The 20065-nt window shown below is 45.8% G+C and overlaps 1 protein-coding gene across 4 annotated transcripts; it reads left to right on the top strand.

The window, feature by feature from the left end:
• The first annotated feature begins 93 nt into the window (after window positions 1-93).
• Window positions 94-19972, top strand: Tsnaxip1 (translin associated factor X interacting protein 1). 4 transcript variants are annotated; one of them, XM_013071538.3, is made up of 16 exons: window positions 95-423; window positions 5594-5690; window positions 13597-13709; window positions 13858-13984; window positions 15213-15333; window positions 16012-16208; window positions 16774-16909; window positions 17429-17598; window positions 17681-17840; window positions 17914-18044; window positions 18184-18309; window positions 18531-18683; window positions 18811-18920; window positions 19130-19256; window positions 19351-19457; window positions 19670-19972. In XM_013071538.3, the coding sequence occupies exons 1-16, from the start codon at window positions 380-382 to the stop codon at window positions 19899-19901; spliced, it is 2151 nt and encodes a 716-aa protein (XP_012926992.1). In that variant the 5' UTR covers window positions 95-379; the 3' UTR covers window positions 19902-19972. The 4 variants fall into 4 exon arrangements, with proteins under 4 accessions (XP_012926994.1, XP_012926992.1, XP_004843071.1 ...); XM_004843014.3 differs by having other exon boundaries at window positions 96-423; window positions 15213-15306; XM_013071540.3 differs by lacking the exon at window positions 19351-19457 and having other exon boundaries at window positions 94-423; window positions 19670-19857.
• The last annotated feature ends 93 nt before the right edge of the window (window positions 19973-20065 follow it).

Here is a 20065-nt window from a genome sequence, read left to right as displayed (position 1 = left end):
GTACATACAGGCTCAGCTATAAGCCTGTCTAACAGAGACTCTGGGACACTGGAAACTACAATTCCCACCGGCCAAACAGACCTGGCTTCTCCGCTCTTCTCTCACCCTCCCCATTGCTCCGTTTTATCCCCTTGCCTCAGTTCTGTATCTGGTGTGAAATCGGCTGTAGTAACTGGTTCTCAGGGTACTCCGTCCCCGGGTCCGAGCCCATCTTTGCTACTTGGCCTTCTTCCCATCCCGTAGACCTGGGCTGGGAGAGTGGCAAACCTTAACCCCGCCCTCACCGCAGAGCCGCTGGGGTTTGGTCGCCATGGCGACGGGCAGTACACTACTGAGTTTCCCAGGCAGCTAGTGCAGGCCGCCTGCCTGCCTGAGGGTCATGGCTTCCCCACAGTCGCGGGACTACAGCTTCTCCAAATCGAGGTAGGCGCTGGATGGGCTGAGGGCGGAGAGGATGAGTACTTCCAGAGAAGGAGGTAACTTCGGATCCAGACCTCTGCACCCGGTTAGCCTCTGTCCCTTGGACTAGGGCTCCAGCCCCACATAAACAACGTTGCAGAAACAGAATCCACTTGTCAGTCCAATGAAGACTTTACATGCTATCAGCAAGCTGGCAGACGCACTTTATCATTAACAGTCGCAGCCAGCTTGCATTGAACGTTAATATGCAAAATGCTTTATACATTTAATCCTCCAACACCTCTATTAGGTATTAATATCACATCTTACAAATGAAGAAATAGAAGCCTGGAAAGATTAGGTGTTTTATATTGTTTCTTTAACAATTTTTTTTTTGGTACCGGGGATTGAACTTGGGTCCTTGTGCTTTCGAGGCAGGCGGCAGAACCACTGAGCTACAACCTCAGCCCTAGAGCAGGTGTTTTACACATTCTTAAAAGTAGCAGAGCCCAGATGGAGTGGCCCACACCTGTAATGCCAGCACTAGGAAAAGGATCACTATGAGTTCGAGGCCAGCCTGAGCTATTTAGTGAGTTCAAGACCAGCCTGGAAAAAAAAAAAAAAAAAAAGACCAGCCTGAGCTGGGGATTTAGCTCAGTGGTTCCACCACCTGCCTCACAAGCCCAAGGACCTGAGTTCGATCCCATGTACCAAAAAAAAAAAACCACCCTGAACTACACAGCAAGACCCTGCCTAAAACACAAACAAGCAAGCAAGCAAACAAAAAAACCCACCTAAATGCTATAAGTGGTGGAGTTAAGATTTGAACCCAGCTATGTCAGACTCCTGGACTTTAGCCATTAGCCATTAGATAAACTGTCTCTTCACCCACAGATTGGGTTTACAATAGATACTTGTCAAATTGTTGGCTGACCCTAGGCAGCCTGGGTACATCCCATGGCTTTAAGGTATCTCCTCCCTGCATTCAGAGATGCAGCCTCTAGAAACTAAAATATGACAGCAAGGTATATTGGCCAACAAAGCCACATATATGGGTTAAGTCAAAAACTTTGGCTAAATACCTTTATAATTTTGAGATCTCAAAAAAGCCCTTAAGGGGCCGGGGATTTAGCTCAGTGGTGCTGCCCCACCTGCCTTGCAAGCACAAGGTCCTGAGTCTGATCCCTGGTACAAAAAAAAAAAAAAAAAAAAAGCCCTTAAATTTCCAGACCTCAAAATCATTTTTGAGAACATGGGAAGAAATGGGAAGCCCTCACCAAGCTCTTGCATATAATAGATGTTCAGCAAGTGTTGAACATAGTTCTTCCTCCCCTCCCTTCTGCTCATTCCCAACGAAGAAAAACCTGACCTTACTTAAACTCTAATCTTTCAAGGTCTGCTGCCTTGAAAGAGAAAGCCTACAAAAATCCCTTAGAAAAAGAAATGCCATGGGCTGGGGATTTAGCTCAGTGGTTCCACCACCTGACTTGAAAGCACAATGTCACGAATTCAATCCCCAGTACCAAAAAAGAAAAAAAAAAGAAATGCCAATTTAATTATATTATTCAAAGCTAAAATAAGTCTACAAGAACCAGGCAGCAGGCTTGAGAGAGTTGTTCCCAAGCACAGTCATAATCTAGAAAACTACAGTCAACAATGAAAGACATGTGAAATAGACTCAGAAAAGGAATCTCCAACCATTTTAGGAAGAAGGCACAATGTCATTTCTGAGTGCTGAACTTGGTGGGAATATAAAACGTCATTCTCATTCACCACATTCTTCATTCACAAATATGTAATTATATACAATGGGCCAAACTCACTTTTTCCCACAGAGACATGATGTGAGTATCCTGCAGCTCCCCTTGAAGTAGGGACAGCATGATGGACAGGCCAGACTTTAGCACTGTAGGACATGTTAGCAGAACCCTCTAAAAGGGATCCTCAAATTGTACATTTTCCTGGGGTGGCTTTCTCCTCTGCTTGGGCTTTTCTCCTTTCACCCTCACATCCTTGCATAATAGCTTGGTGGATGGACTCACAGATTGAAGAATATATCCCTGAGAAGCCTCCTGTCTGCCATCAATTAAATAACTGAGTTTTCACCACCATCAAGGTAGAAACACAAATATTTTCCATCTCCCTTTGAGACTGGTATAAATTATTTAATAAAATACTAAAGAAGATGGAAGGGGGGGAGAGAGGGAGGAAAGAGACATGAAAAGAATTAAATTTATTATGTACACATATCAACTCCCCATGATGACTGTGATCATTATGTACTGCAAACATGTACTAATTTTTTTTTTTTTTTTTTTGGTGCCGGGGATCAAACTTGGGTCCTTGCGCTTGTGCAGCAGGCAGTGAAACCACTGAGCTAAATCCCCGGCCAATAATTTTTTTTTTGGTACTGGGGATCGAACTTAGGACCTTGAGCTTGCAAGGCAGGCTTGGTGCCACTAAGCTAAATCCCAAGGCTCACCCCACAATTTTTGGGGGGCGTACTGGGGATTGAACTTGGGTCCTTGCGCTTGTGAGGGAGGCGGCAGAACCACTGAGCTAAATCCCTGACCCTTAGACATTTTTTTTTTGTACCAGGGATCAAACTCGGGACCTTGCGCTTGTGAGGCAGACACAGGAAACACTGAGCTAAATCCCCAGCCCTCCCCCTAAATTTTTTGATGGTGTACTCCTGTAATCCCAGCACTCTGAAAGGCTGAGACAGGAAGATCCCAAATTTGAGCTCAACCTGGGCAATTTAGTTACTTAGTGATACCATGTCTCAAAATAGAGAATAAACAAAGGTCTGGGTATATAGCTCAGTGGGAAGCCCCTGGGTTCAATTCTAGTTATAACAATGATAATATTGTCAGGTATGGTGGCCCACACCTGTAATCCCAGCACTCAGGAGTCTATAGATTCTACTGGGTGTTTTAATTGTTCTCTCTCTCATATATATACACATATATATATATGTGTGTGTATATATATATATATATATTTTTTTTTTTTTGAGACAAGGTCTTTTCTTTTTTTTTTGGTACCGGGGATCAAACTCGGGTCCTTACGCTTGCGCAGGAGACAAGGTCTTGCTATGTAGGTCAGGTTGGCTTTGAACTCACTATGTAGCCCAGGCTGGCCTTGAACTCACAGCCATCCTCCTGCCTCAGCCTCCCAAATGCTGAAATTACAGGAGTGTGGCACCATGCCTGGGTTTTTATTTAATCCTTTTTTAAAAAAACAAAAACTATTGTCTCCTTTAACATTCAAAACTAATAACTGTTACCTACTGAACTTTTTCACTTGCCAACTTCTCATGATTTGCAGCGTTCCCCCAAATTTTTCTACTTACCTTGCTTGTCATAGTAGTTCTAGTTTAAGCAAGAGCAGAGTTTGGATAATTGAGTGATCTTCATTGGAAGATAATGATTTAATCCAGTGAACAGATAGGGTTGATTTACTATTGTATTTTGTTACCCTCCAAGACTGTCTCAAACCCATGTACATCTAGGCAGACACTCTTTCCACATTGGCTGCTTCTCCCACATGATTTGTTCACATATGTCCAATGTCAAAAGACAATAAAGGACTAGGGTTGGGAAGTACAAGGGTTTCTCTGAGTTCATGTAAATACTCTCAAGTTTCTTGGAGTTTGGGTGCCACTTTTCCCCCCTTGTACTAGGAATTGAACCCAGGGCCTTCCCACTAAGCTATATTCCTCAGCCCCCACATACACTTTTTTGAGACAGGGTCTCACTAAGTGACCCAGCCTGGTCCTGAACTTGTGATTCTTCTCCCTTAGCCTCCCAGAGTACTGGATTTATATGTGTGCACCACCACACCTGCCTTTTTTATTTATTTCTTTTTCTTTTTTTTGGTACCAGAGGTCAAACTCGGGACCTTGCGCTTGGAAGGCGGGCGGCAGAACCACTGAGCTACATCCCTGGCCCTCCTTTTTTATTTTTTTATTTTTTATTTTTTATTTATTTATTTTTTGGTACCGGGGATCAAACTCGGGAACTTGTGGTCGGAAGGCAGGTGGCAGAACCACTGAGCTACATCCCTGGCCCTCATTTATTTTTTGAAACAGTCTCACTAAGTTGCTCAGGCAAAGGGCCGAGGATGTAGCTCAGTGGTGCTACGTGCCTGCCTGGAAAGTGCAAGGTCCTGAGTTCCATTTCTGGTATTGAGAAAAAAAAAGAAAAGAAAAAAGAAATACTGCATATTTATCATTTCTCAGCTTTTTGACTAAGATCAAGTTTAGTATCTGTTCTTATCAGTTGCTCAGGCAGACTTGAACTTGCTGGAATTACAAGTGTGTGCCACCACACCAGGCTAGTTCCATTTCCATAGGCAAAGACACTGAGGTTCAGAGAGGTTAAGCACCATTGCCAAGGTCACCAGCTACTAAGGGGAGTGAACACAGAGGTCTGTCTGGCAGCATACCCCTACCCCATGGACTCCTGGAATCAGTTTTTCCCTTTGTTCCACCTGTTGGCCTTCAAATGCCTTCCTAACTAGAACAAAGGTTGGCTCTCCCAGGAGGTTTGAGTGTGAGAGACTTCCTTAGAACGCACTTTTATCCCATCCTGGTGTCATAATTAACATCTGGGCAGCTCTTTGCAGTTTACACAGTATTTTGCATCTCTAACTCATTTAAACTTGACAGTATTGTGAGAAGCAAAGCAAGAATTATCTCCATTTCTTTAAGAGAAAACCAGGCTGAAGAGGTTAAGTGGCTTGCCCTAGGGTATCCTGTTGGAACCCCAGATGTCTTTCCCCAGATCCTATCAGCCATAAGTGGAAGATCCAGACTCACATGCCAGCTCCTAGGCCCAGACCCTGCACTTCTTGCCCTACAGCACCTGCCCTTGGTATCACATCCTTAGAGTGTGGGAGATTTGTGGACATGAAACCATCATCACAGACACAGTGAATAGAAATTTAAGCCCTTAGGGTTCTCTGGGTAGTATCTTGCAGCTGTCAAAGTTTGTAAGAGTCTAGTGATGAGAAGGGAAATTATTTGGAATCGGGGCCTTGCTTAGCAGCTCTAGGAATCTGAAGTCGGTGCTGGGAAGACCCAGAGTCTGACTCTGAGGCAAGGGGAGGCCATGACTTGTGGATTTTGAAAGGGTAAGGGAGCTGTTCCACACCCTGGGTTCTATCACCCACCACTAGTTTTTCCTCTGTGCAGAAAATACCCGAGATCTTCAGGAGTGACCTTAGATGATTCCTTTCCAGAATCCAAGAGCAGCCAGAAATTCAAGCTTTCACAGAAACGGAAGACACTGGTTAGTGACCATGCCCTTTTGGAATGCCACATGTCAGTCCCTGGACTGTGTCTGTCTTCCTTTCTGCAACCCAAAAGCACCATGCAACTGAAATATGCCCACTAGAGTAGCTACTTCCCAAACAGAAGAGTGCAGCTCACAGAGGCAAGACCCATCGGGCTTTGGAAAGGTGGGGAGAGCATACTGGCTGCTCCTCATCTCAAAAGTCTTCCCAGACCTCCCTAGGCCTCAGACTCCTTTCCCAGCAGCTCAGCATTCTAGAGTGTACTTCATTTCTTCATCAAGCCCACCATGTGCCCAGCACCTACTCAGTGCTGGGATGGTTACACCAGATCTTCCAAGGTTTTTCAGTGCTGTGACTGTACCTTTCTGTCTTTATGGCCCTAGTATCAGATAAGGTACTTAAGTGGCTAGCATACCTTAAGAGCTCCAGAAATGCTTATGAGCAGGCATGTGGCAGCAGGGTAAAGAGTTGTGTTTCTCCACTGTGTTGTTGGCTCTGGTTCCTCTTCCATTCCTGTTCTTTAAAGTTTTTATATAAAAATGAATGCTGGGGCCAGGGATTTAGCTCAGTGGTTCCACCACCTGCCTCATAGGTGCAAGGTCCCAAGTTCGATCCCCAGTACCAAAAAAAAAAAGAATGCTGTCAGGCATGGTGTCACATGTCTATAATCCCAGCATTCCTGGGAGGCTGAAGCAGGAGGATAGTTATGAGTTCGAGGCCAGCCTGGACTACATAGTGAATTCAAGGCCAGCCTGAACTGCACAGCAAGACTGTCTCCAAAACAAAATGCTGTCGTTGTTTTTGGTGCTTGCCTAGCTCTCAAGCACTCTACCACAGAGCTTCTGTTGATATGATCATAGGATTGTTATTTAATTAACAAATAACCATTGTCCAATTCTCAGAGGAGCAAACACATTTGAGCGAACTTGTAACTATACCTCACAGTAAAGCACTGTAGTCCGAGTGGTGCTTTTCCTTATAAGTGTCCCTTGAGGAGGATTTGAGAATATGTGGGCTGCGCACTTTGTGAGGCTGGGGACTGCCAACAGAGTTCCCCTCCAGAGAGAGTAAGACCGGGACTCTCTGCAAAGGTGAAGCTGAGCCACGTCCCCACTAGGCTAGCCTTGTCGACTCCCTGCCCCCATCAGTGGTATCCTAGCTGGGTGGACCCGCCCTGGCCAAGCTCATTTGCTCTTTCTTCTGTGCGGCCAAACCCAACCACCAGGGGACAATGTTCTCCCTGCCGTCCCCCACCCCCACTCTGGTGGTCGCCTTCCCATTTTCACCTGCAGGGGGTAGCAGAGAGCATGGAGCGCCCAGGAACTTTGAGTTCCAGCCAGCTGAGCCCAGGTGTTAGTAACCCCGCCCCCCAAGCGGCCAACATCGCTTATAATTTCTACTCTCTGCAGTCAAATCCTTCTCCCCCAGTGGAAACAGCTGAACACCAGTATTGGCTTTTTTGGGGGGCGCTTTTTGAGACAGGGTTTTTGCCATGTAGTCAGGCTGGCCTTGAACTGACTGTGTACCCCAGGCTGGCCTCAAACTCTCAGTGATCCTCCTGCCTCAGCCTCTTGAGTGCTGGGATTACAGGCATGCACCACCACGCCCAGCATTTAGGGAGGCTGATGATGAAGGATTATAAATTCAAGTCTTCCCTGGGCAATTTAGATAGACCATGTCTCAAAAAATGAAAAAAGGGCTGGAGATGTACTCAGTGGTAGACCACCCCTGGGTTCAATCTGTCAGCACCCCCCTACCCAAAAAAAAAATCAAGCTATAGTAAAAAATGTCAATCCTTGGGGCCAGGGATTTAGCTCAGTGGTTTCGCCACCTGCTGCGCAAGCACAAGGACCCAAGTTTGATCCCTGTACAAAAAAAAAAAAAGAAAAAAAATTTATTAGTACATGTCTGCTGTATCTAATGATTACATTCATCATGGGGAGTTGGTAGACGTATATAACACATCTTAATTCTTTTTACTTCCCCTTCTCCCTCTCCTTCTCTTCCCCTCCATCCATCTTTTGGTAGGACCACCAATTTTTTTTTTTTTTTAAAGCAGAGTTGTTGGGGTTTTTTTGGTTTTTTTTGATACCGGGGATCGAACTTGGGTCCTCACGCTTGTGCAGCAGGCGGCGAAACCACTGAGCTAAATCCCCACCCAAGGACCACCAATTTTAAGGCCAACCTGGGGTATATAAAGAGACATATCTCAAAAAATATTTTCTAATTGTTTCTTTGTTTTTTCCCACCTACTCCTACTATGTGCTAGACACTGGAGATACAATGATAAACAAGACACACATACCCTCTGTTGATGAGAGTAGAGGAGGGTATGATAATGGGAAAGTTTGGGAGAGGCTGGCCTGGGGAATAGCCCTGAGACCTCCATGGTGAATAATCAAGAAAGGGCTTTTGGGATGGGGGGTGAGATAGGGTTTCCATATGTAGTTCAGGCTGGCCCTGAACACACTATATGTCCAGGCTGACCTTGAACTCCACGATTTTTTTCTGTCTCAGCCTCCCAAGTGCTGGGATTACAGGTGTCCTCCACCACACCCAGGTTGGGCTGCATACAATCTTTTTGGTTTTTTTCCCCATTAACTTTATTGGTACATTTTAGGTACAAAACACAGTCACATTCATCATTGGGATCTTGTACTATCACATGAGTCTCTTGGTTCTTTTTTTTTTTTTTTCCCCTTCCCTTCCCCTCCCTTCACCCCCTCCACCCCTCCCCATTTGCAGAGACCTTGTTTCCATTTTTTTCCTCTTCTCATATTTTTTCCTTTCCCTTTTTTCCCTTCCCCTACCCCTCCCAATTCCCCTGCTCTTTTAGACCTTTTCTTCCTGTTACACAATATCAGTTATACATTTTTTAAATTACAATATTAAGATCGAGGAGACATTACCACAGATTTTACGGAATTTAAAAGGATATAGAAAGCATATTACAAAAATCTTTTTTGAAATAAATTTGACAACTTCTAAGAAGTAACTTAGAAGACAAATTAATGAAACTAACTCTGGAGGAAATATAAAATTTGAATAGCATCTATTAAAGAAAGTATATTCCTAGCTTGAAAACCTACCTATATGACAACAGCAGGCTCATAAACATTTTAACTGATAAATTATATAAAACATTTAAAGCAGAAAAAAGAAGGAACACTTCTCCCCTCATTTTAGGAAATCAATATTGTGCTAATCCTAAAACTGGATAAAGACAATAGAAGAAGAAAGTATGAACATAGATAGAAATTTGTTTAACAAAACAAACTCTTAGAAGTCAGATCTGGCAGTATGTAGAAAGTGGTTTTATTATAGGGATGGCAGTGTTGGTTCAACATTGGAAGATCCACCCCCAAAAGTTATCATTTTAACAGAGGAAAGGAGAAAGCCATATGATCCTATCACTAGTTGGAGAAAGAGTATTGGACTAAATTCTACAGCTGTTCATGGTAAAAGTTATCAGGAGACTAGAAGTAGAACAGAACCTTCTCAACAGATCAAAGACATGTACTCCATACTTCCAACAAAAACTCCTTCTATGAATGGAGACGATACCATGCTTTCTCCCTAAAGTGGGGAACAAGGGCATATATGCCTACCCTTCATCTGTCCATTAGACTTTGAAACATAGTTCTAAACCAAAATAGTCTGGCAATAAAATAACACAACTAGGATAGGATTGGCATGGCAGAAACAAAATCTTTATATGTAGATGAAATGATCATCTACAGAGAAAATACTAAGAAATCTCTAGGAGCCCCTAGAACTTGTACTTGAATTTAGCAGGATTAGAAAACACAAGGTATATATAAAAATTCAGGTCTGTGTATACTTGCTATAAATGAAGAACTGGATATTGAAATTTAAAAGTTATGCAGGAGTACAAAGGACCCAGAACAGACAAAAACAAAAACAAAAACAGTGTTGGAAGACGTTTAGCACCCAATTTTAAGACTTCTTCTAAAACTACAGTAATCAAGGCAGTGCTGGTGTAAGGAAAGACATATAGATCATTGGAATAAAACAGAGAATCTAGAAATAGAACCACACATATATGGTCCACTGAGTTTTGAAAGATTATTTAACATTAGCATTTTATAGAATATAAACTCGATTCAAGAGCCGAGGAAGAGATAGTGTCTTCAGCAAACGGCACTAGAACACCTGGTATCCATATATAAAAATTAACCTCAACCCTTTTGTTCCACACATGAAAATAACTTGAAGGGATCTATGAACCTAAATAAGAAAGCCTAAAAGTATAAAACTTTAAGAAGAAATTATAAGGGAAAATATTTATGAATTCAGGGTAGGCAAGAACTATCTAGGATACAAAAAACATGATGTATAAAAGAAAAAAAATTGATAAATGAGATTCCATCAAAATTTAGAACTTTAAATGACATCATTAAAATGAAAAGTAGTCCTTAAACAAACCATATTTACAATGCATATAACCTATGAGCAGAATATATAAAGAATTCATAGAGCTCATTAATAGACAATCCAATTAAAAGGTAGACATAAGATGATAAATAGCCAGTATAGCACAAGGAATGGTGTGCAATTCTAGAATCAGAAAAATACCAATCAGTACAATAATAAGATTGAATTATACACTCATTAGGGAGATGAAGTTAAAAGTTTTAAAAGGTTTGTCATGACTTTTTCTTTTTGTTGGATTCTCCCCCTTTGCGTTTAATTTGTCGCACCCAATGGATTCATTCTGCTGAGTTTCCTGGGGTTGTGATCCTCATTGTCTTTTCCTAGGGTATTGTCTAAAATTTTTTGGAGTGCCGGTTTTGTATTCATGAAGTTCCAGAGGTGCTCTTTGTCATGAAAGTATCTTATTTCTCCATCCATTTTGAAAGATAGTTTTGCAGGGTACATCAATCTGGGTTGGAGGCTGTTTTCCTTTAGGGCTTGAAATATATCACTCCAAGCTCTTCTTGCCTTGAGGGTTTGCACTGAGAAGTCTGCTGTGATTCTGATGGGCTTTCCTTTGTATGTGATTTGTTTCTTTTCTCTCACTGCTTGTAGAATTTTGTTCTTCTGTTGGATTTCTGGAATCCTAACTATTATATGCCTATGTGTAGATTTTTTTTGATTAAGGCTAGCTGGAGTCCTATATGCCTCACTTATCTGTATGTCAAGTTCTTTTCCCCTCCTTGGGAAGTTTTCTGCCATCACTTCTGTGAAGTTTTTTTATGTCATCTGCACTCTCTCCTGTTTCTTCATTGACTCCAATCAGTCTTATGTTATTCTTCTTTGCATCATCTAGCAGCTGCTGGATTGATTTCTCATGTTCCCTTACAATTTTAAAGCAATTTTTCTTTTCCTGGTCACTACTTGCAATCTTATCTTCTATATGTGAAATTCTATCCTCACATTGGTTCATTCTGCTGCGCAGACTTTTGATGGAGTTTTTAATCTCTTGGAAATCTGTTTGTATCTGTTTTATGGATTCCATTTGTTTCCTATGTTGGGATTCCATCATGTTCCTCAGATCCTCTATTTTTTTATCTATGTCCTCTCTAGATTTATTAATCATGTCTTGCACTATGAGCAAAATCTTTACTGTTATCTGAATAATTATTTCTGATTTCGTTTTTCCCAGATCCTCTTTTGTTGCCAGTTCAGAGAGTCCAGGTGGTTGAGTATCAGAGTGTTCCATCTCGTTTCTCTTTGGGGTTGCTGTAGGTGATCTGGAAGTCTGTTTTTGAGGCTTGTTTATGTGTCTTCTCATTTCCACGGGGGTGGGGTGCTTCTGGCACCCACGTGGCTCACCTTCTCTACCCTAGGAGCTTGGGATGGCAGCAGGGGAGCTTCCTTCTGGGTGCTGGGACCAGCTCACCTTCTTGGCCCTAGGAGCCTGGGATGGCAGTGGGGGAGCTTCCTTCTGGGTGCTGGGACCAGCTCACCTTCTTGGCCCTAGGAGCCTGGGATGGCAGCGGGGGAGCTTCCTTCCGGGTGCTCCATACAATCTTGTTTTTAGACACTTTGGAGTTATCTGGTTTTTCTATAGCCCTGAGTAAAGCTTTAAGGACTGCCCCTGCATGTAATGCTGTTCTGCCTCTGCCTCGCTCTGCACCAGCTGCCTGGACCTTTGCCTCAGGCCTGAGCCTCAGTTGGCCTGCTTTCCCTAGAAATCAGCCCCATTTCACAGCTCTTCAAATCTTCAAATCCTCAAAGTGTCCGTGCTACCCAGGCAATGGGTGTCAGCCACCCACCCATACCCTCTCTAAGTGATTCAGCTCCTCCCTCCCTGCGCTCTCTTTTTTTTTTAGTACCAGAAATCAAACTCAGGACCTTGCATCAGGTGGTGGCACCACTGAGGTAAATCACCAGTCCACCCCCACCCCCACCCCGGGCACTCTTTTGAGCTGTACTGACATCATCACCTTCTGCCTGGAGATGACCAGACTCCCCTGATCCCTATCAGGGACTCCCATCTACTGTAACCTACATTGGCTTCAGTACCTTCATGCTGACTTGCCGCTATCAGTTCACTTCTCACCTTAGCCTCATCATACTGAGCTTCCCTCATGTGCCTAAACCCAGCAGGGTCTGGCATGTACAAGGGACCAGAAATACTTGATACACAAATGAAGGACTGAATGGATGAAACCTGAGAAGTGGGCTTCACTGGGTCAGAGGACCATATTTTTTTCCATGTCATGAATGTTTCATGAGAAGGTTTTTTTAAAAGCCCCTACAGGGCCAGGGATTTAGCTCAGTGGTTCTGCCGCCTGCCTTGCAAGCGAAAGGACCCAATGGGAGGCAGCCCTGTGTCCTCCCAGAGGCCACAGCTCCCTCTGCTGCATCTCTGTTGTCCTGTCTGTCTTGTCAGTCCAGGCTTGGGACTGGGCCTGCCCTTGCTCCGTCCCTTTTGCTAGCCTGTGCTATGGAATAAGGGTTGGGGCTCTCTGACTCTCACATCTGTTTTTTTAGATTTTTGTTTGTTTGTTTTGGGAAAGGATAAAATATTTTACACTCTAGGCATCCTTTCAAATAAGGACACCGTCTTTTTTTCATTCTTTTAAAATTGGTTATACAGATTAATGAGCTTCATTTTAGCAGATTCATACATGCACATAACACACTTTGATTATTTTCACCTCATCATCTCCCCTTGCTCTGTCCGCCCCACTAGTTTCACATTTTTTTTGGGTCTCAATAAGTATATCTTGCTCACCCTTGCTCACCAGCCTCTCTCTATTGCTGTCTTTATGCCCCTCCCCCTTCCTCTTGTCTCTCTTCTACTTTCTTGTCATCATTTATTTTTTCTGGTACCAGGGATCCAACTCAGGACTTTGTGCTTTAGAGGCAGGGATGGTGTCACTGAGCTAAATCCCCGGCTCCCTTGTCATCATTTTGAAATTCCACGTATTAGAGATAACACTCACATCTGTTTTTATAACACAGATACTCAAAACTCAGACTTATCTACAGAAGAAGGTAGCTCACCTTTCCTAAGTTCCTAGCAGGTACCAGTCTGTGTAAACCATATGCTCTGCTTACTCTGGCATCCTGACTTCTGTACAGTGTGGTGGTGACTATGATCATGCCCACTTTACCGAGGCAGAAACTGAAGTTCAAAGTTAAGCCTATGTTCAGGTAGCTAAAAGGGAAATCTGCTATTTAACCCAAGGAGCCTCTCTAACCCAAAGATCACAGTCTTCATTATGAATCATATTAAGAGATTTTTTTTTTTTTTTGGTACCGGGGATCGAACTCAGGTCCTTGCGCTTGTGCAGCAGGCAGCGAAACCACTGAGCTAAATCCCGGGCCCTGAGATTTTTTTTTTTTTTAATCACGAATGTGAGACATGCAAAGGAACATTAGGAAGGGGAGAAATGTTGCCTTCTTAACCCCACTTGTCTCGCCCTGAAGCCTGTGCAATTTTCCATGAGTGGCAACCTGTCCCCATGGCCCACATATGCCAGTGGCCAGACCATTCTGCAAAATCGAAAGCCCTGCTCAGATGATTGCCGGAAGCGCACCAGGTAAGCCAGGGTCAGTCCAATGGTGGGTGGGCTGGTATAGACTGGGCATTGGGCCAGCAGACAGGGCAGAGGTGTGTGCTGCTTCAGACTAAGGGTAAAAAGCCATTTGGGGTCCTGGTGACATCTCAGCCCACCATCCCCTCTGCAGTAGCTGGCAGCAGCAGCCCATAGGCTTTGCCAAGCCTAGGTACCTGGAGCAGCTAGAGAACTACCTACACAAGGAGCTCCTCCTGCTAGACCTGGGCACGGATTCTGCACAAGAGCTGAGGCTGCAGGTTAGAGCCACAAACTAAATTGTGGGAAGGGTAGGAAGACCTGCCCCTCAAGGACTGAGCACCCCCAACCTTCAGTAGGGACTGACCTCTTTCCCAATTCTTTTGGGTCTCCTTCCCTGAAGAAAAGCACATCCTACTACAAAGCCAGTGATCAGGCAAGGCTGCATCTTGGAACCAAAACTTTCTTGAGGCTGGGGTTTCCTCACTTGAGTCAGGTGGGCTGAATGCTGCCTCCAGTCCCTTCGGCTCTGGGACACTCAGGCTGTATCACTGGACATCAGCAAATAGGGCCTGAATCTGGAAGCTGGGCAAGCAGGAGTCATATAATCACCACCATCCTGGTGACAACTACCCCATGCTTGAAAAAATAGCCCAAGAGTGAGGGAAAGAGCCCAAGGAGGCCAAAAGTGAAGGACATTAATCTAGATGCAACCCAGATTCTGGTACAGACTTGGAAAGAATTTGTATAGCAATGACAACAGAGAAACTCTTACCTCTGACTAAGTCATGACTGAAGGATATACAGAGCCTGTGCCATATGCCACGCCCTGGGGCAATCTTACAAGCAGAAGATACCACACTAACAAGGAAAGAGATGCTTGGAGACATCCCACTAGGAAGTGATTGGGCTGGGTTTCAAACACAAGGCTGGTTTCATAGCCTGTGCCCATTCCAGTAAGGAATACTGCCTCCAAAAGCTTCCTGTGTCTGCAAATCAAAGGTCCTTGCTTCATATCTGGGTGCCTACTCCCACACACACACACACACACACACACACACACACACACACACACAATCATCCTATGTTCACGTGGGATAGGAAACCACACCTCCACCTTCACTTGAGGTTAGGACAGAGGACTAAAACTTTCAGTGTCCTGCTCCCACAGGGCTCTGAGATGGGGAGGGACTGCATGTGAGAAGCCAATGGACACAGGGTGTCGAAGGTGAGGCTGGCCATCTGGAGAACCAGAGAGGCTCTGGCAGAGTGGTAGGTCTGGGCCACGGTGATTTGCCAGGCCTCAGCACCAGGAACGGCCTCCAGAGGACTGTCCTCCAGCTCTGTGGTACTGTAGCAGACCTAAATAGTGGCCAGGACATTCACTTGATAGGGGTTACCTGGCAGTCTCACATGGGGACACTTCTGAGCCCAGTGAAGAAAAATACAGGTCCCCACTGAGGATGGCAGCTATGGGACAGGAAGTGAAAGGTTCCCTTCTTTTGCCAGCCTTACAGGGAGATCTTTGAGTTCTTCATAGAGGATTTCAAAACATACAAGCCACTGCTATCCTCCATCAAGAATGCATATGAGGTGATGCTGGGTAAGAATGCAGCTCCCAGCCCCTCAGGTATGGTTGTGCATGCCAGTAATCCCAACATCCTGGGACACTAAGGCAGGAGGATCCAAGTTCAAACCCAACCTGGGCAACTTAGTGACTTAGTGAGACCCTGTCTCAAAATCAGAAATGAAGAAGGGCTAGGAATGTAGTTTAGTGTAAAGGCCCTGAGTTCAATCTCTAATACTGGAAAAAACAAAAAACAAAAACGCAGTTCCACTTTGGGGTCTAGTGAGGAATCCTATTCTGCCTTTCAGGGGTTCTACAGCAAAGGCTGGGCAGCTACTAACCGGGCTTTGAAGTCATCTTTTACATATACTGTAATAGAACACCCCAGGGTCCTCTCATCCTTGAGAAGCATAGCAATACCTGTAGGAATCAGAAGGAACCCCAGGAGAGCGAGTACCTCTGGAGTGAGCTCCCCCACCAGGTTCAAGCAGGCTGCAGCTGCAACACTAAAGGCATAGGGGTAAGGCTGTAGGAGAGACTTAGGAGACTCATAGTTGGACTCTGCCCCTGCTTTAAAAGCTAGTACAGGATGGCTTTAAGGAGGGGCCATGACTGAACAAGGTGAGCATAGACTCCTGGTGTTTGCAAGTGACAGCCACTCACCTATGACTTAGGATCTGTGTTTCCTGGCTGTTTGTTTTCCATGGCCCCAAAAGGACTCTCCCACATGTCTCTGTTTAGCCCACCAAAAGGAGAAGATTCGGGCCCTGGAGCCCCTGAAGGGCCAGCTTATCACCATGAGTGAGGACTGCAATGAGAGGATCCTGGCCATGAGGGCTGAGGAGAAGTATGAAATCTCTATGCTCAAGAAAGAGAAGATGAATCTGCTAAAACTTATTGACAAAAAGAACGAGGAGAAGATTTCATTGCAGAGTGAGGTGAATGGAAGTGATGTGCCCATCAAGTTCCTGAATTCCTGCGCCATCTCTAGGAGTGACCTTGAGCACTGAGGTGACCCCTAACCTTATCACCCACCCTTCTGCCTGGAAGACAGAGCCAGCCCTTTCCCCCCAGACCCTCTAATATTTCTACCCTCCCCTCTGCTTTTCTGAGGGGCTCAGCATGACTCCAAGTGCCAGCAAGCCTTCTCCACAGTGCTTTTCTGAGTTCTCAGGAAGAGCCACTTTTCTTTTTTGGTTTTGTTTTTTGTTCTTTGTGGTCCTGGGAATTGAGCCCAGGGCCTTCGCGCTAAGCTACATCCCCAGCCTTTTAAAATTTTGAGATACATTATCACTAAACCAGAGTTGCCCAGGCTGGACTCAAGCTCCTTATCCTCCTGCTTCAGCCTCCCAGAGTGCTGGGATTAAAGGCATGCACCACACCTGGCCCCACCTTTTCTGTTCCTAGACTGAGAGGACCACCCAACACCCACCCTAGCCCGGTGGAGAGTAGCTGGCTACAGGGGCAAGGAAAGCCCCCTACTACCAGCCACTTTCCTAACAGGTGTCCAAGCTGAGGAAGAACTTGGCTGAGGAGTACCTGCGCTACCTCACTGAGCGAGATGCCCGAAAGATTCTCATTGCAGACTTAAATGAATTACGATACCAGCGGGAGGACATGTCATTAGCCCAGTCCCCAGGTACCCCAAATTGAACTTCTCTCCTCTTCTGAAGTGCTAGATAGAAGTCTAGGGGCCGGGGATTTAGCTCAGTGGTTTCACTACCTGCTGCTCAAGTGCAAGGACCCAAGTTTGATCCTGGTACCAAAAAAAAAGTCTGGCTCTCACCACTTCCCCTGTTCATTCAGTATTGCTAATATCTGCTCATTCTGTGCTCATGCATGTTGAGAGATGTCCCTGACACCAGCTGGGGCAGTGGATTTTCTGAGCTGGGCCAAAAACTGTAAAACCATTAAGTAGTAATACTCTTGGCAGCTGAGACTGTCCTGTGGGATAGGCAGGCCTGGTACCCCATGTCCCCATGTCTGGGGGTTCTCTACTTTAGACAAACCCCAAGGATGGTAGTACTGTGTATAAGACCTAGAGAATCCCAAGCAGGGAGGGCAGAAGGACCTCAGGCATGCCCCAAGGGATACATAAGTTAGCCTTAGGCCACAAGCTTGAGAGCTAGGGTGACATAGGCTGGCGGGGCCCCGACAGGTGTCTGGGGGGAAGACCCTGTGAAGCTAACACTGGCTCTGAAGATGACTCGGCAAGACCTGACCCACACGCAGATGGAACTCAACACCATGAAGGCTAACTTTGGAGATGTGGTACCCAGGAGAGACTTTGAAATGCAGGAAAAGACCAATAAGGATCTTCAAGAGCAGGTGCTGGTGGGTGGGCAGAGCCAGGCACTGGTAGGGCAGTGTCAGAGAGGTGGGTAGCTAGGACCAACCACCTTGCCCACAGCTGGACAGCCTGAGAGCTGACTATGAAGAGGTCCGCAAGGAGCATGAAATATTGCTGCAGTTGCATATGACCACACTGAAAGAACGGGACCAGTTCTCTTCTGAGCTGCAGGATATCCAGCGCACCTCCACACCACGACCTGACTGGACCAAGTGTGCAGGTAATGATGGCCATCCGAGTCTCAAGGCCTGCTGAAGGGCATGAGCTAGAATCCAACTTCTCTCTACCCGCAGATGTGGTGGCCGGGGGCCAAGATCGCTGGCAAATGCTGGCTGAAGGCAAGAACAGTGAGCAACTGGTGGATGTGCTGTTGGAAGAGATTGGCGAAGGCCTGCTCCGGGAGAAAGAGTTTTTCCCTGGTCTGGTAGGGGAGTCTCTGAATAGGAGGGTTGGGGCCAAAGTCAAAAGTCAGACCTTGCTGCTGAGGCTTGAGCTGGGGTCACCATGTGGTGCTCTTCCTTGCTAGGGAGGGGCCCAGACATGAGCTGACATCTGCCTTACAGGGATATGGGGAGGCAGTCCCCCCTTTTCTTCGGTTTGATGGCCCTGTGAAGAACAAAAAACCAAGCAAGAAAGATGTGGTAAAGCTCCTTAAGGATGCCTGGAAGGAGCGTCTCTCAAAGGAACAGGTCAGCTCTCACCAGTCAAATTGGCCCATTGTGGCTTTCAGAACCAGAGTCCTTTAGGGCAGTGATGGTGAACCTTTTAGACCTTTCCGTAATACAAATAGCCCGCTGAAGCATGTATACCATAGGTTCGCCACTACTGCTCTCAAAGTGCTAGGAGAAGGGAGAGGGGCAATCAATCATGGGTCAGACTGACCAAACATCCCCTTCTCCATACCCTGCAGAAAGAGAAGTTTCCAGATTTCTTCTTCAATTTCCTGGAGCATCGCTTTGGGCCGAGTGATGCCATAGCCTGGGCATATACCATTTTTGAAAATATCAAGCTTTTCCGCTCCAATGAGGTCATGAGTCGGTTTTATGCAATCTTGATGGGAAAGGTGAGCTTGGGACTGACTCCAGCCTGTTTCTTTGGGGAGATGGAAGGTGTTTTTGTTCCCCAGCACAACCCAGCTCTGCCCATACCTCTAGGAAGCAGCAAGTTAGTAAATGCTTTCATTCCTGTAGATGACAGAGAGTGTGTATATCAACCAGAAAGAGACAGTAGCCCAGCTGCTGAAGGAGATGATAAATGCTGACAGTCAGAATGAGGGGCTATTAACCATGGAGCAGTTCAGGTGAGAGGCCAGTCCAGGCCACCCCAAACTCTAGTTCAACGTCTCCTCTGGCCAGCCTCCCAGCTATGCAGGGAAAAGGGGAGCCTGGTAGGAAGGGCCACAGCTTAAAGCTCAAAGTTCTGAACACCAGTAGTATGACAGAGGAGGGTATGGGGAGATGGGTGAACAGCCTCTGTGAGGCTCCTGTTGGCCCTCTTGTTTCCTCACAGCACCATCCTCAAGAGCACTTTTCCCCTCAAGAAGGAAGAACATATTCAGCACCTGATGGAGGCAGGGGGCTGGCATCCCAACAGCACCAGTGCAGACTTGCTTGATTACCGCTCATTGTTTAAGGAGGTGGGTGTGGGGCCCGGAACCTTGCCTAGCTCCTATTCTTGCCTTGACTGGACCCTAGTCTGTGGAGCCTCACCCTGCCTTGTGACCCTCCCAGGATGAGGAGGGTCAGAGCGAACCCTTTGTGCAAAAGCTGTGGGAACAGTACATGGTTGAGAAGGATGAGTACTTACAGGAACTAAAGCAGGAGCTGGGCATGGAACTGTGAGTGACCCCAGGGCCCATAGGCCCACTCAGCCATTGATTAGTTCTACAGTCTGAACAAGCCCTATAGGGTGGCATCTCTTTGCATGGGTCTTTCTGCATGCTGATGGACATTATAAACTGCTCAAACCTGACAGACAGGAGGGCATGGTAGAGTCTGAGGTAGACAGGAGGACTCAAACCTCTCTCTCTCTCTCTCTCTTATGGGGCAGCTATGAGGAGGTAACTTTTTCCAAGCTGCAGAGGGCCCTGATGATCATCGATCCCACTCTGGACAAGCAGACTCTGAACACTCACCTGAGCCAGGCCTTCCAGATCCCTGTGTCAGAACTGCCAGAGGATGAGAATGAGGACATTATGACAAGGCTCCAGACTGCAATGGAACAGCTTCAGATGGCTGACGTCAAGCGTATAGGGCCTCGAGAACCAGAGTCTGCAAGCTAAAACTACCATGGGCAGCCTGAGTGCTCCAATGCTGCTAACCCAATTTTTAGTATAAAAATTGTTTGTCTGAACCCATGCCATTTTCCAGGTTGTGCTGGGAGTCAGGTTGGGGAGGGAAGAAGGAAATCTGGGCTGGTCTCAGGACATGTACCAAAAAGCAGACT

This window comes from Heterocephalus glaber, unplaced genomic scaffold (assembly GCF_053883595.1).
Source record: "Heterocephalus glaber isolate CG9 unplaced genomic scaffold, H.glaber_assembly_v1.0 deba00000071, whole genome shotgun sequence".
Classification (NCBI taxonomy): Eukaryota; Metazoa; Chordata; class Mammalia; order Rodentia; family Bathyergidae; genus Heterocephalus; species Heterocephalus glaber.
Note: the sequence above shows the minus strand (reverse complement) of the source record. Positions and strands in the feature narration are given on the sequence as shown.

Coding starts and splice junctions, on each gene's coding strand:
- Tsnaxip1 (XM_013071538.3), top strand. CDS start 380: ATGGCTTCCCCACAGTCGCGGGACTACAGCTTCTCCAAATCGAG. Junction 5,691..13,596: donor CACAGAAACGGAAGACACTG/GTTAGTGACCAT, acceptor CTCGCCCTGAAG/CCTGTGCAATTTTCCATGAG. Junction 18,684..18,810: donor ATGCAATCTTGATGGGAAAG/GTGAGCTTGGGA, acceptor TCATTCCTGTAG/ATGACAGAGAGTGTGTATAT.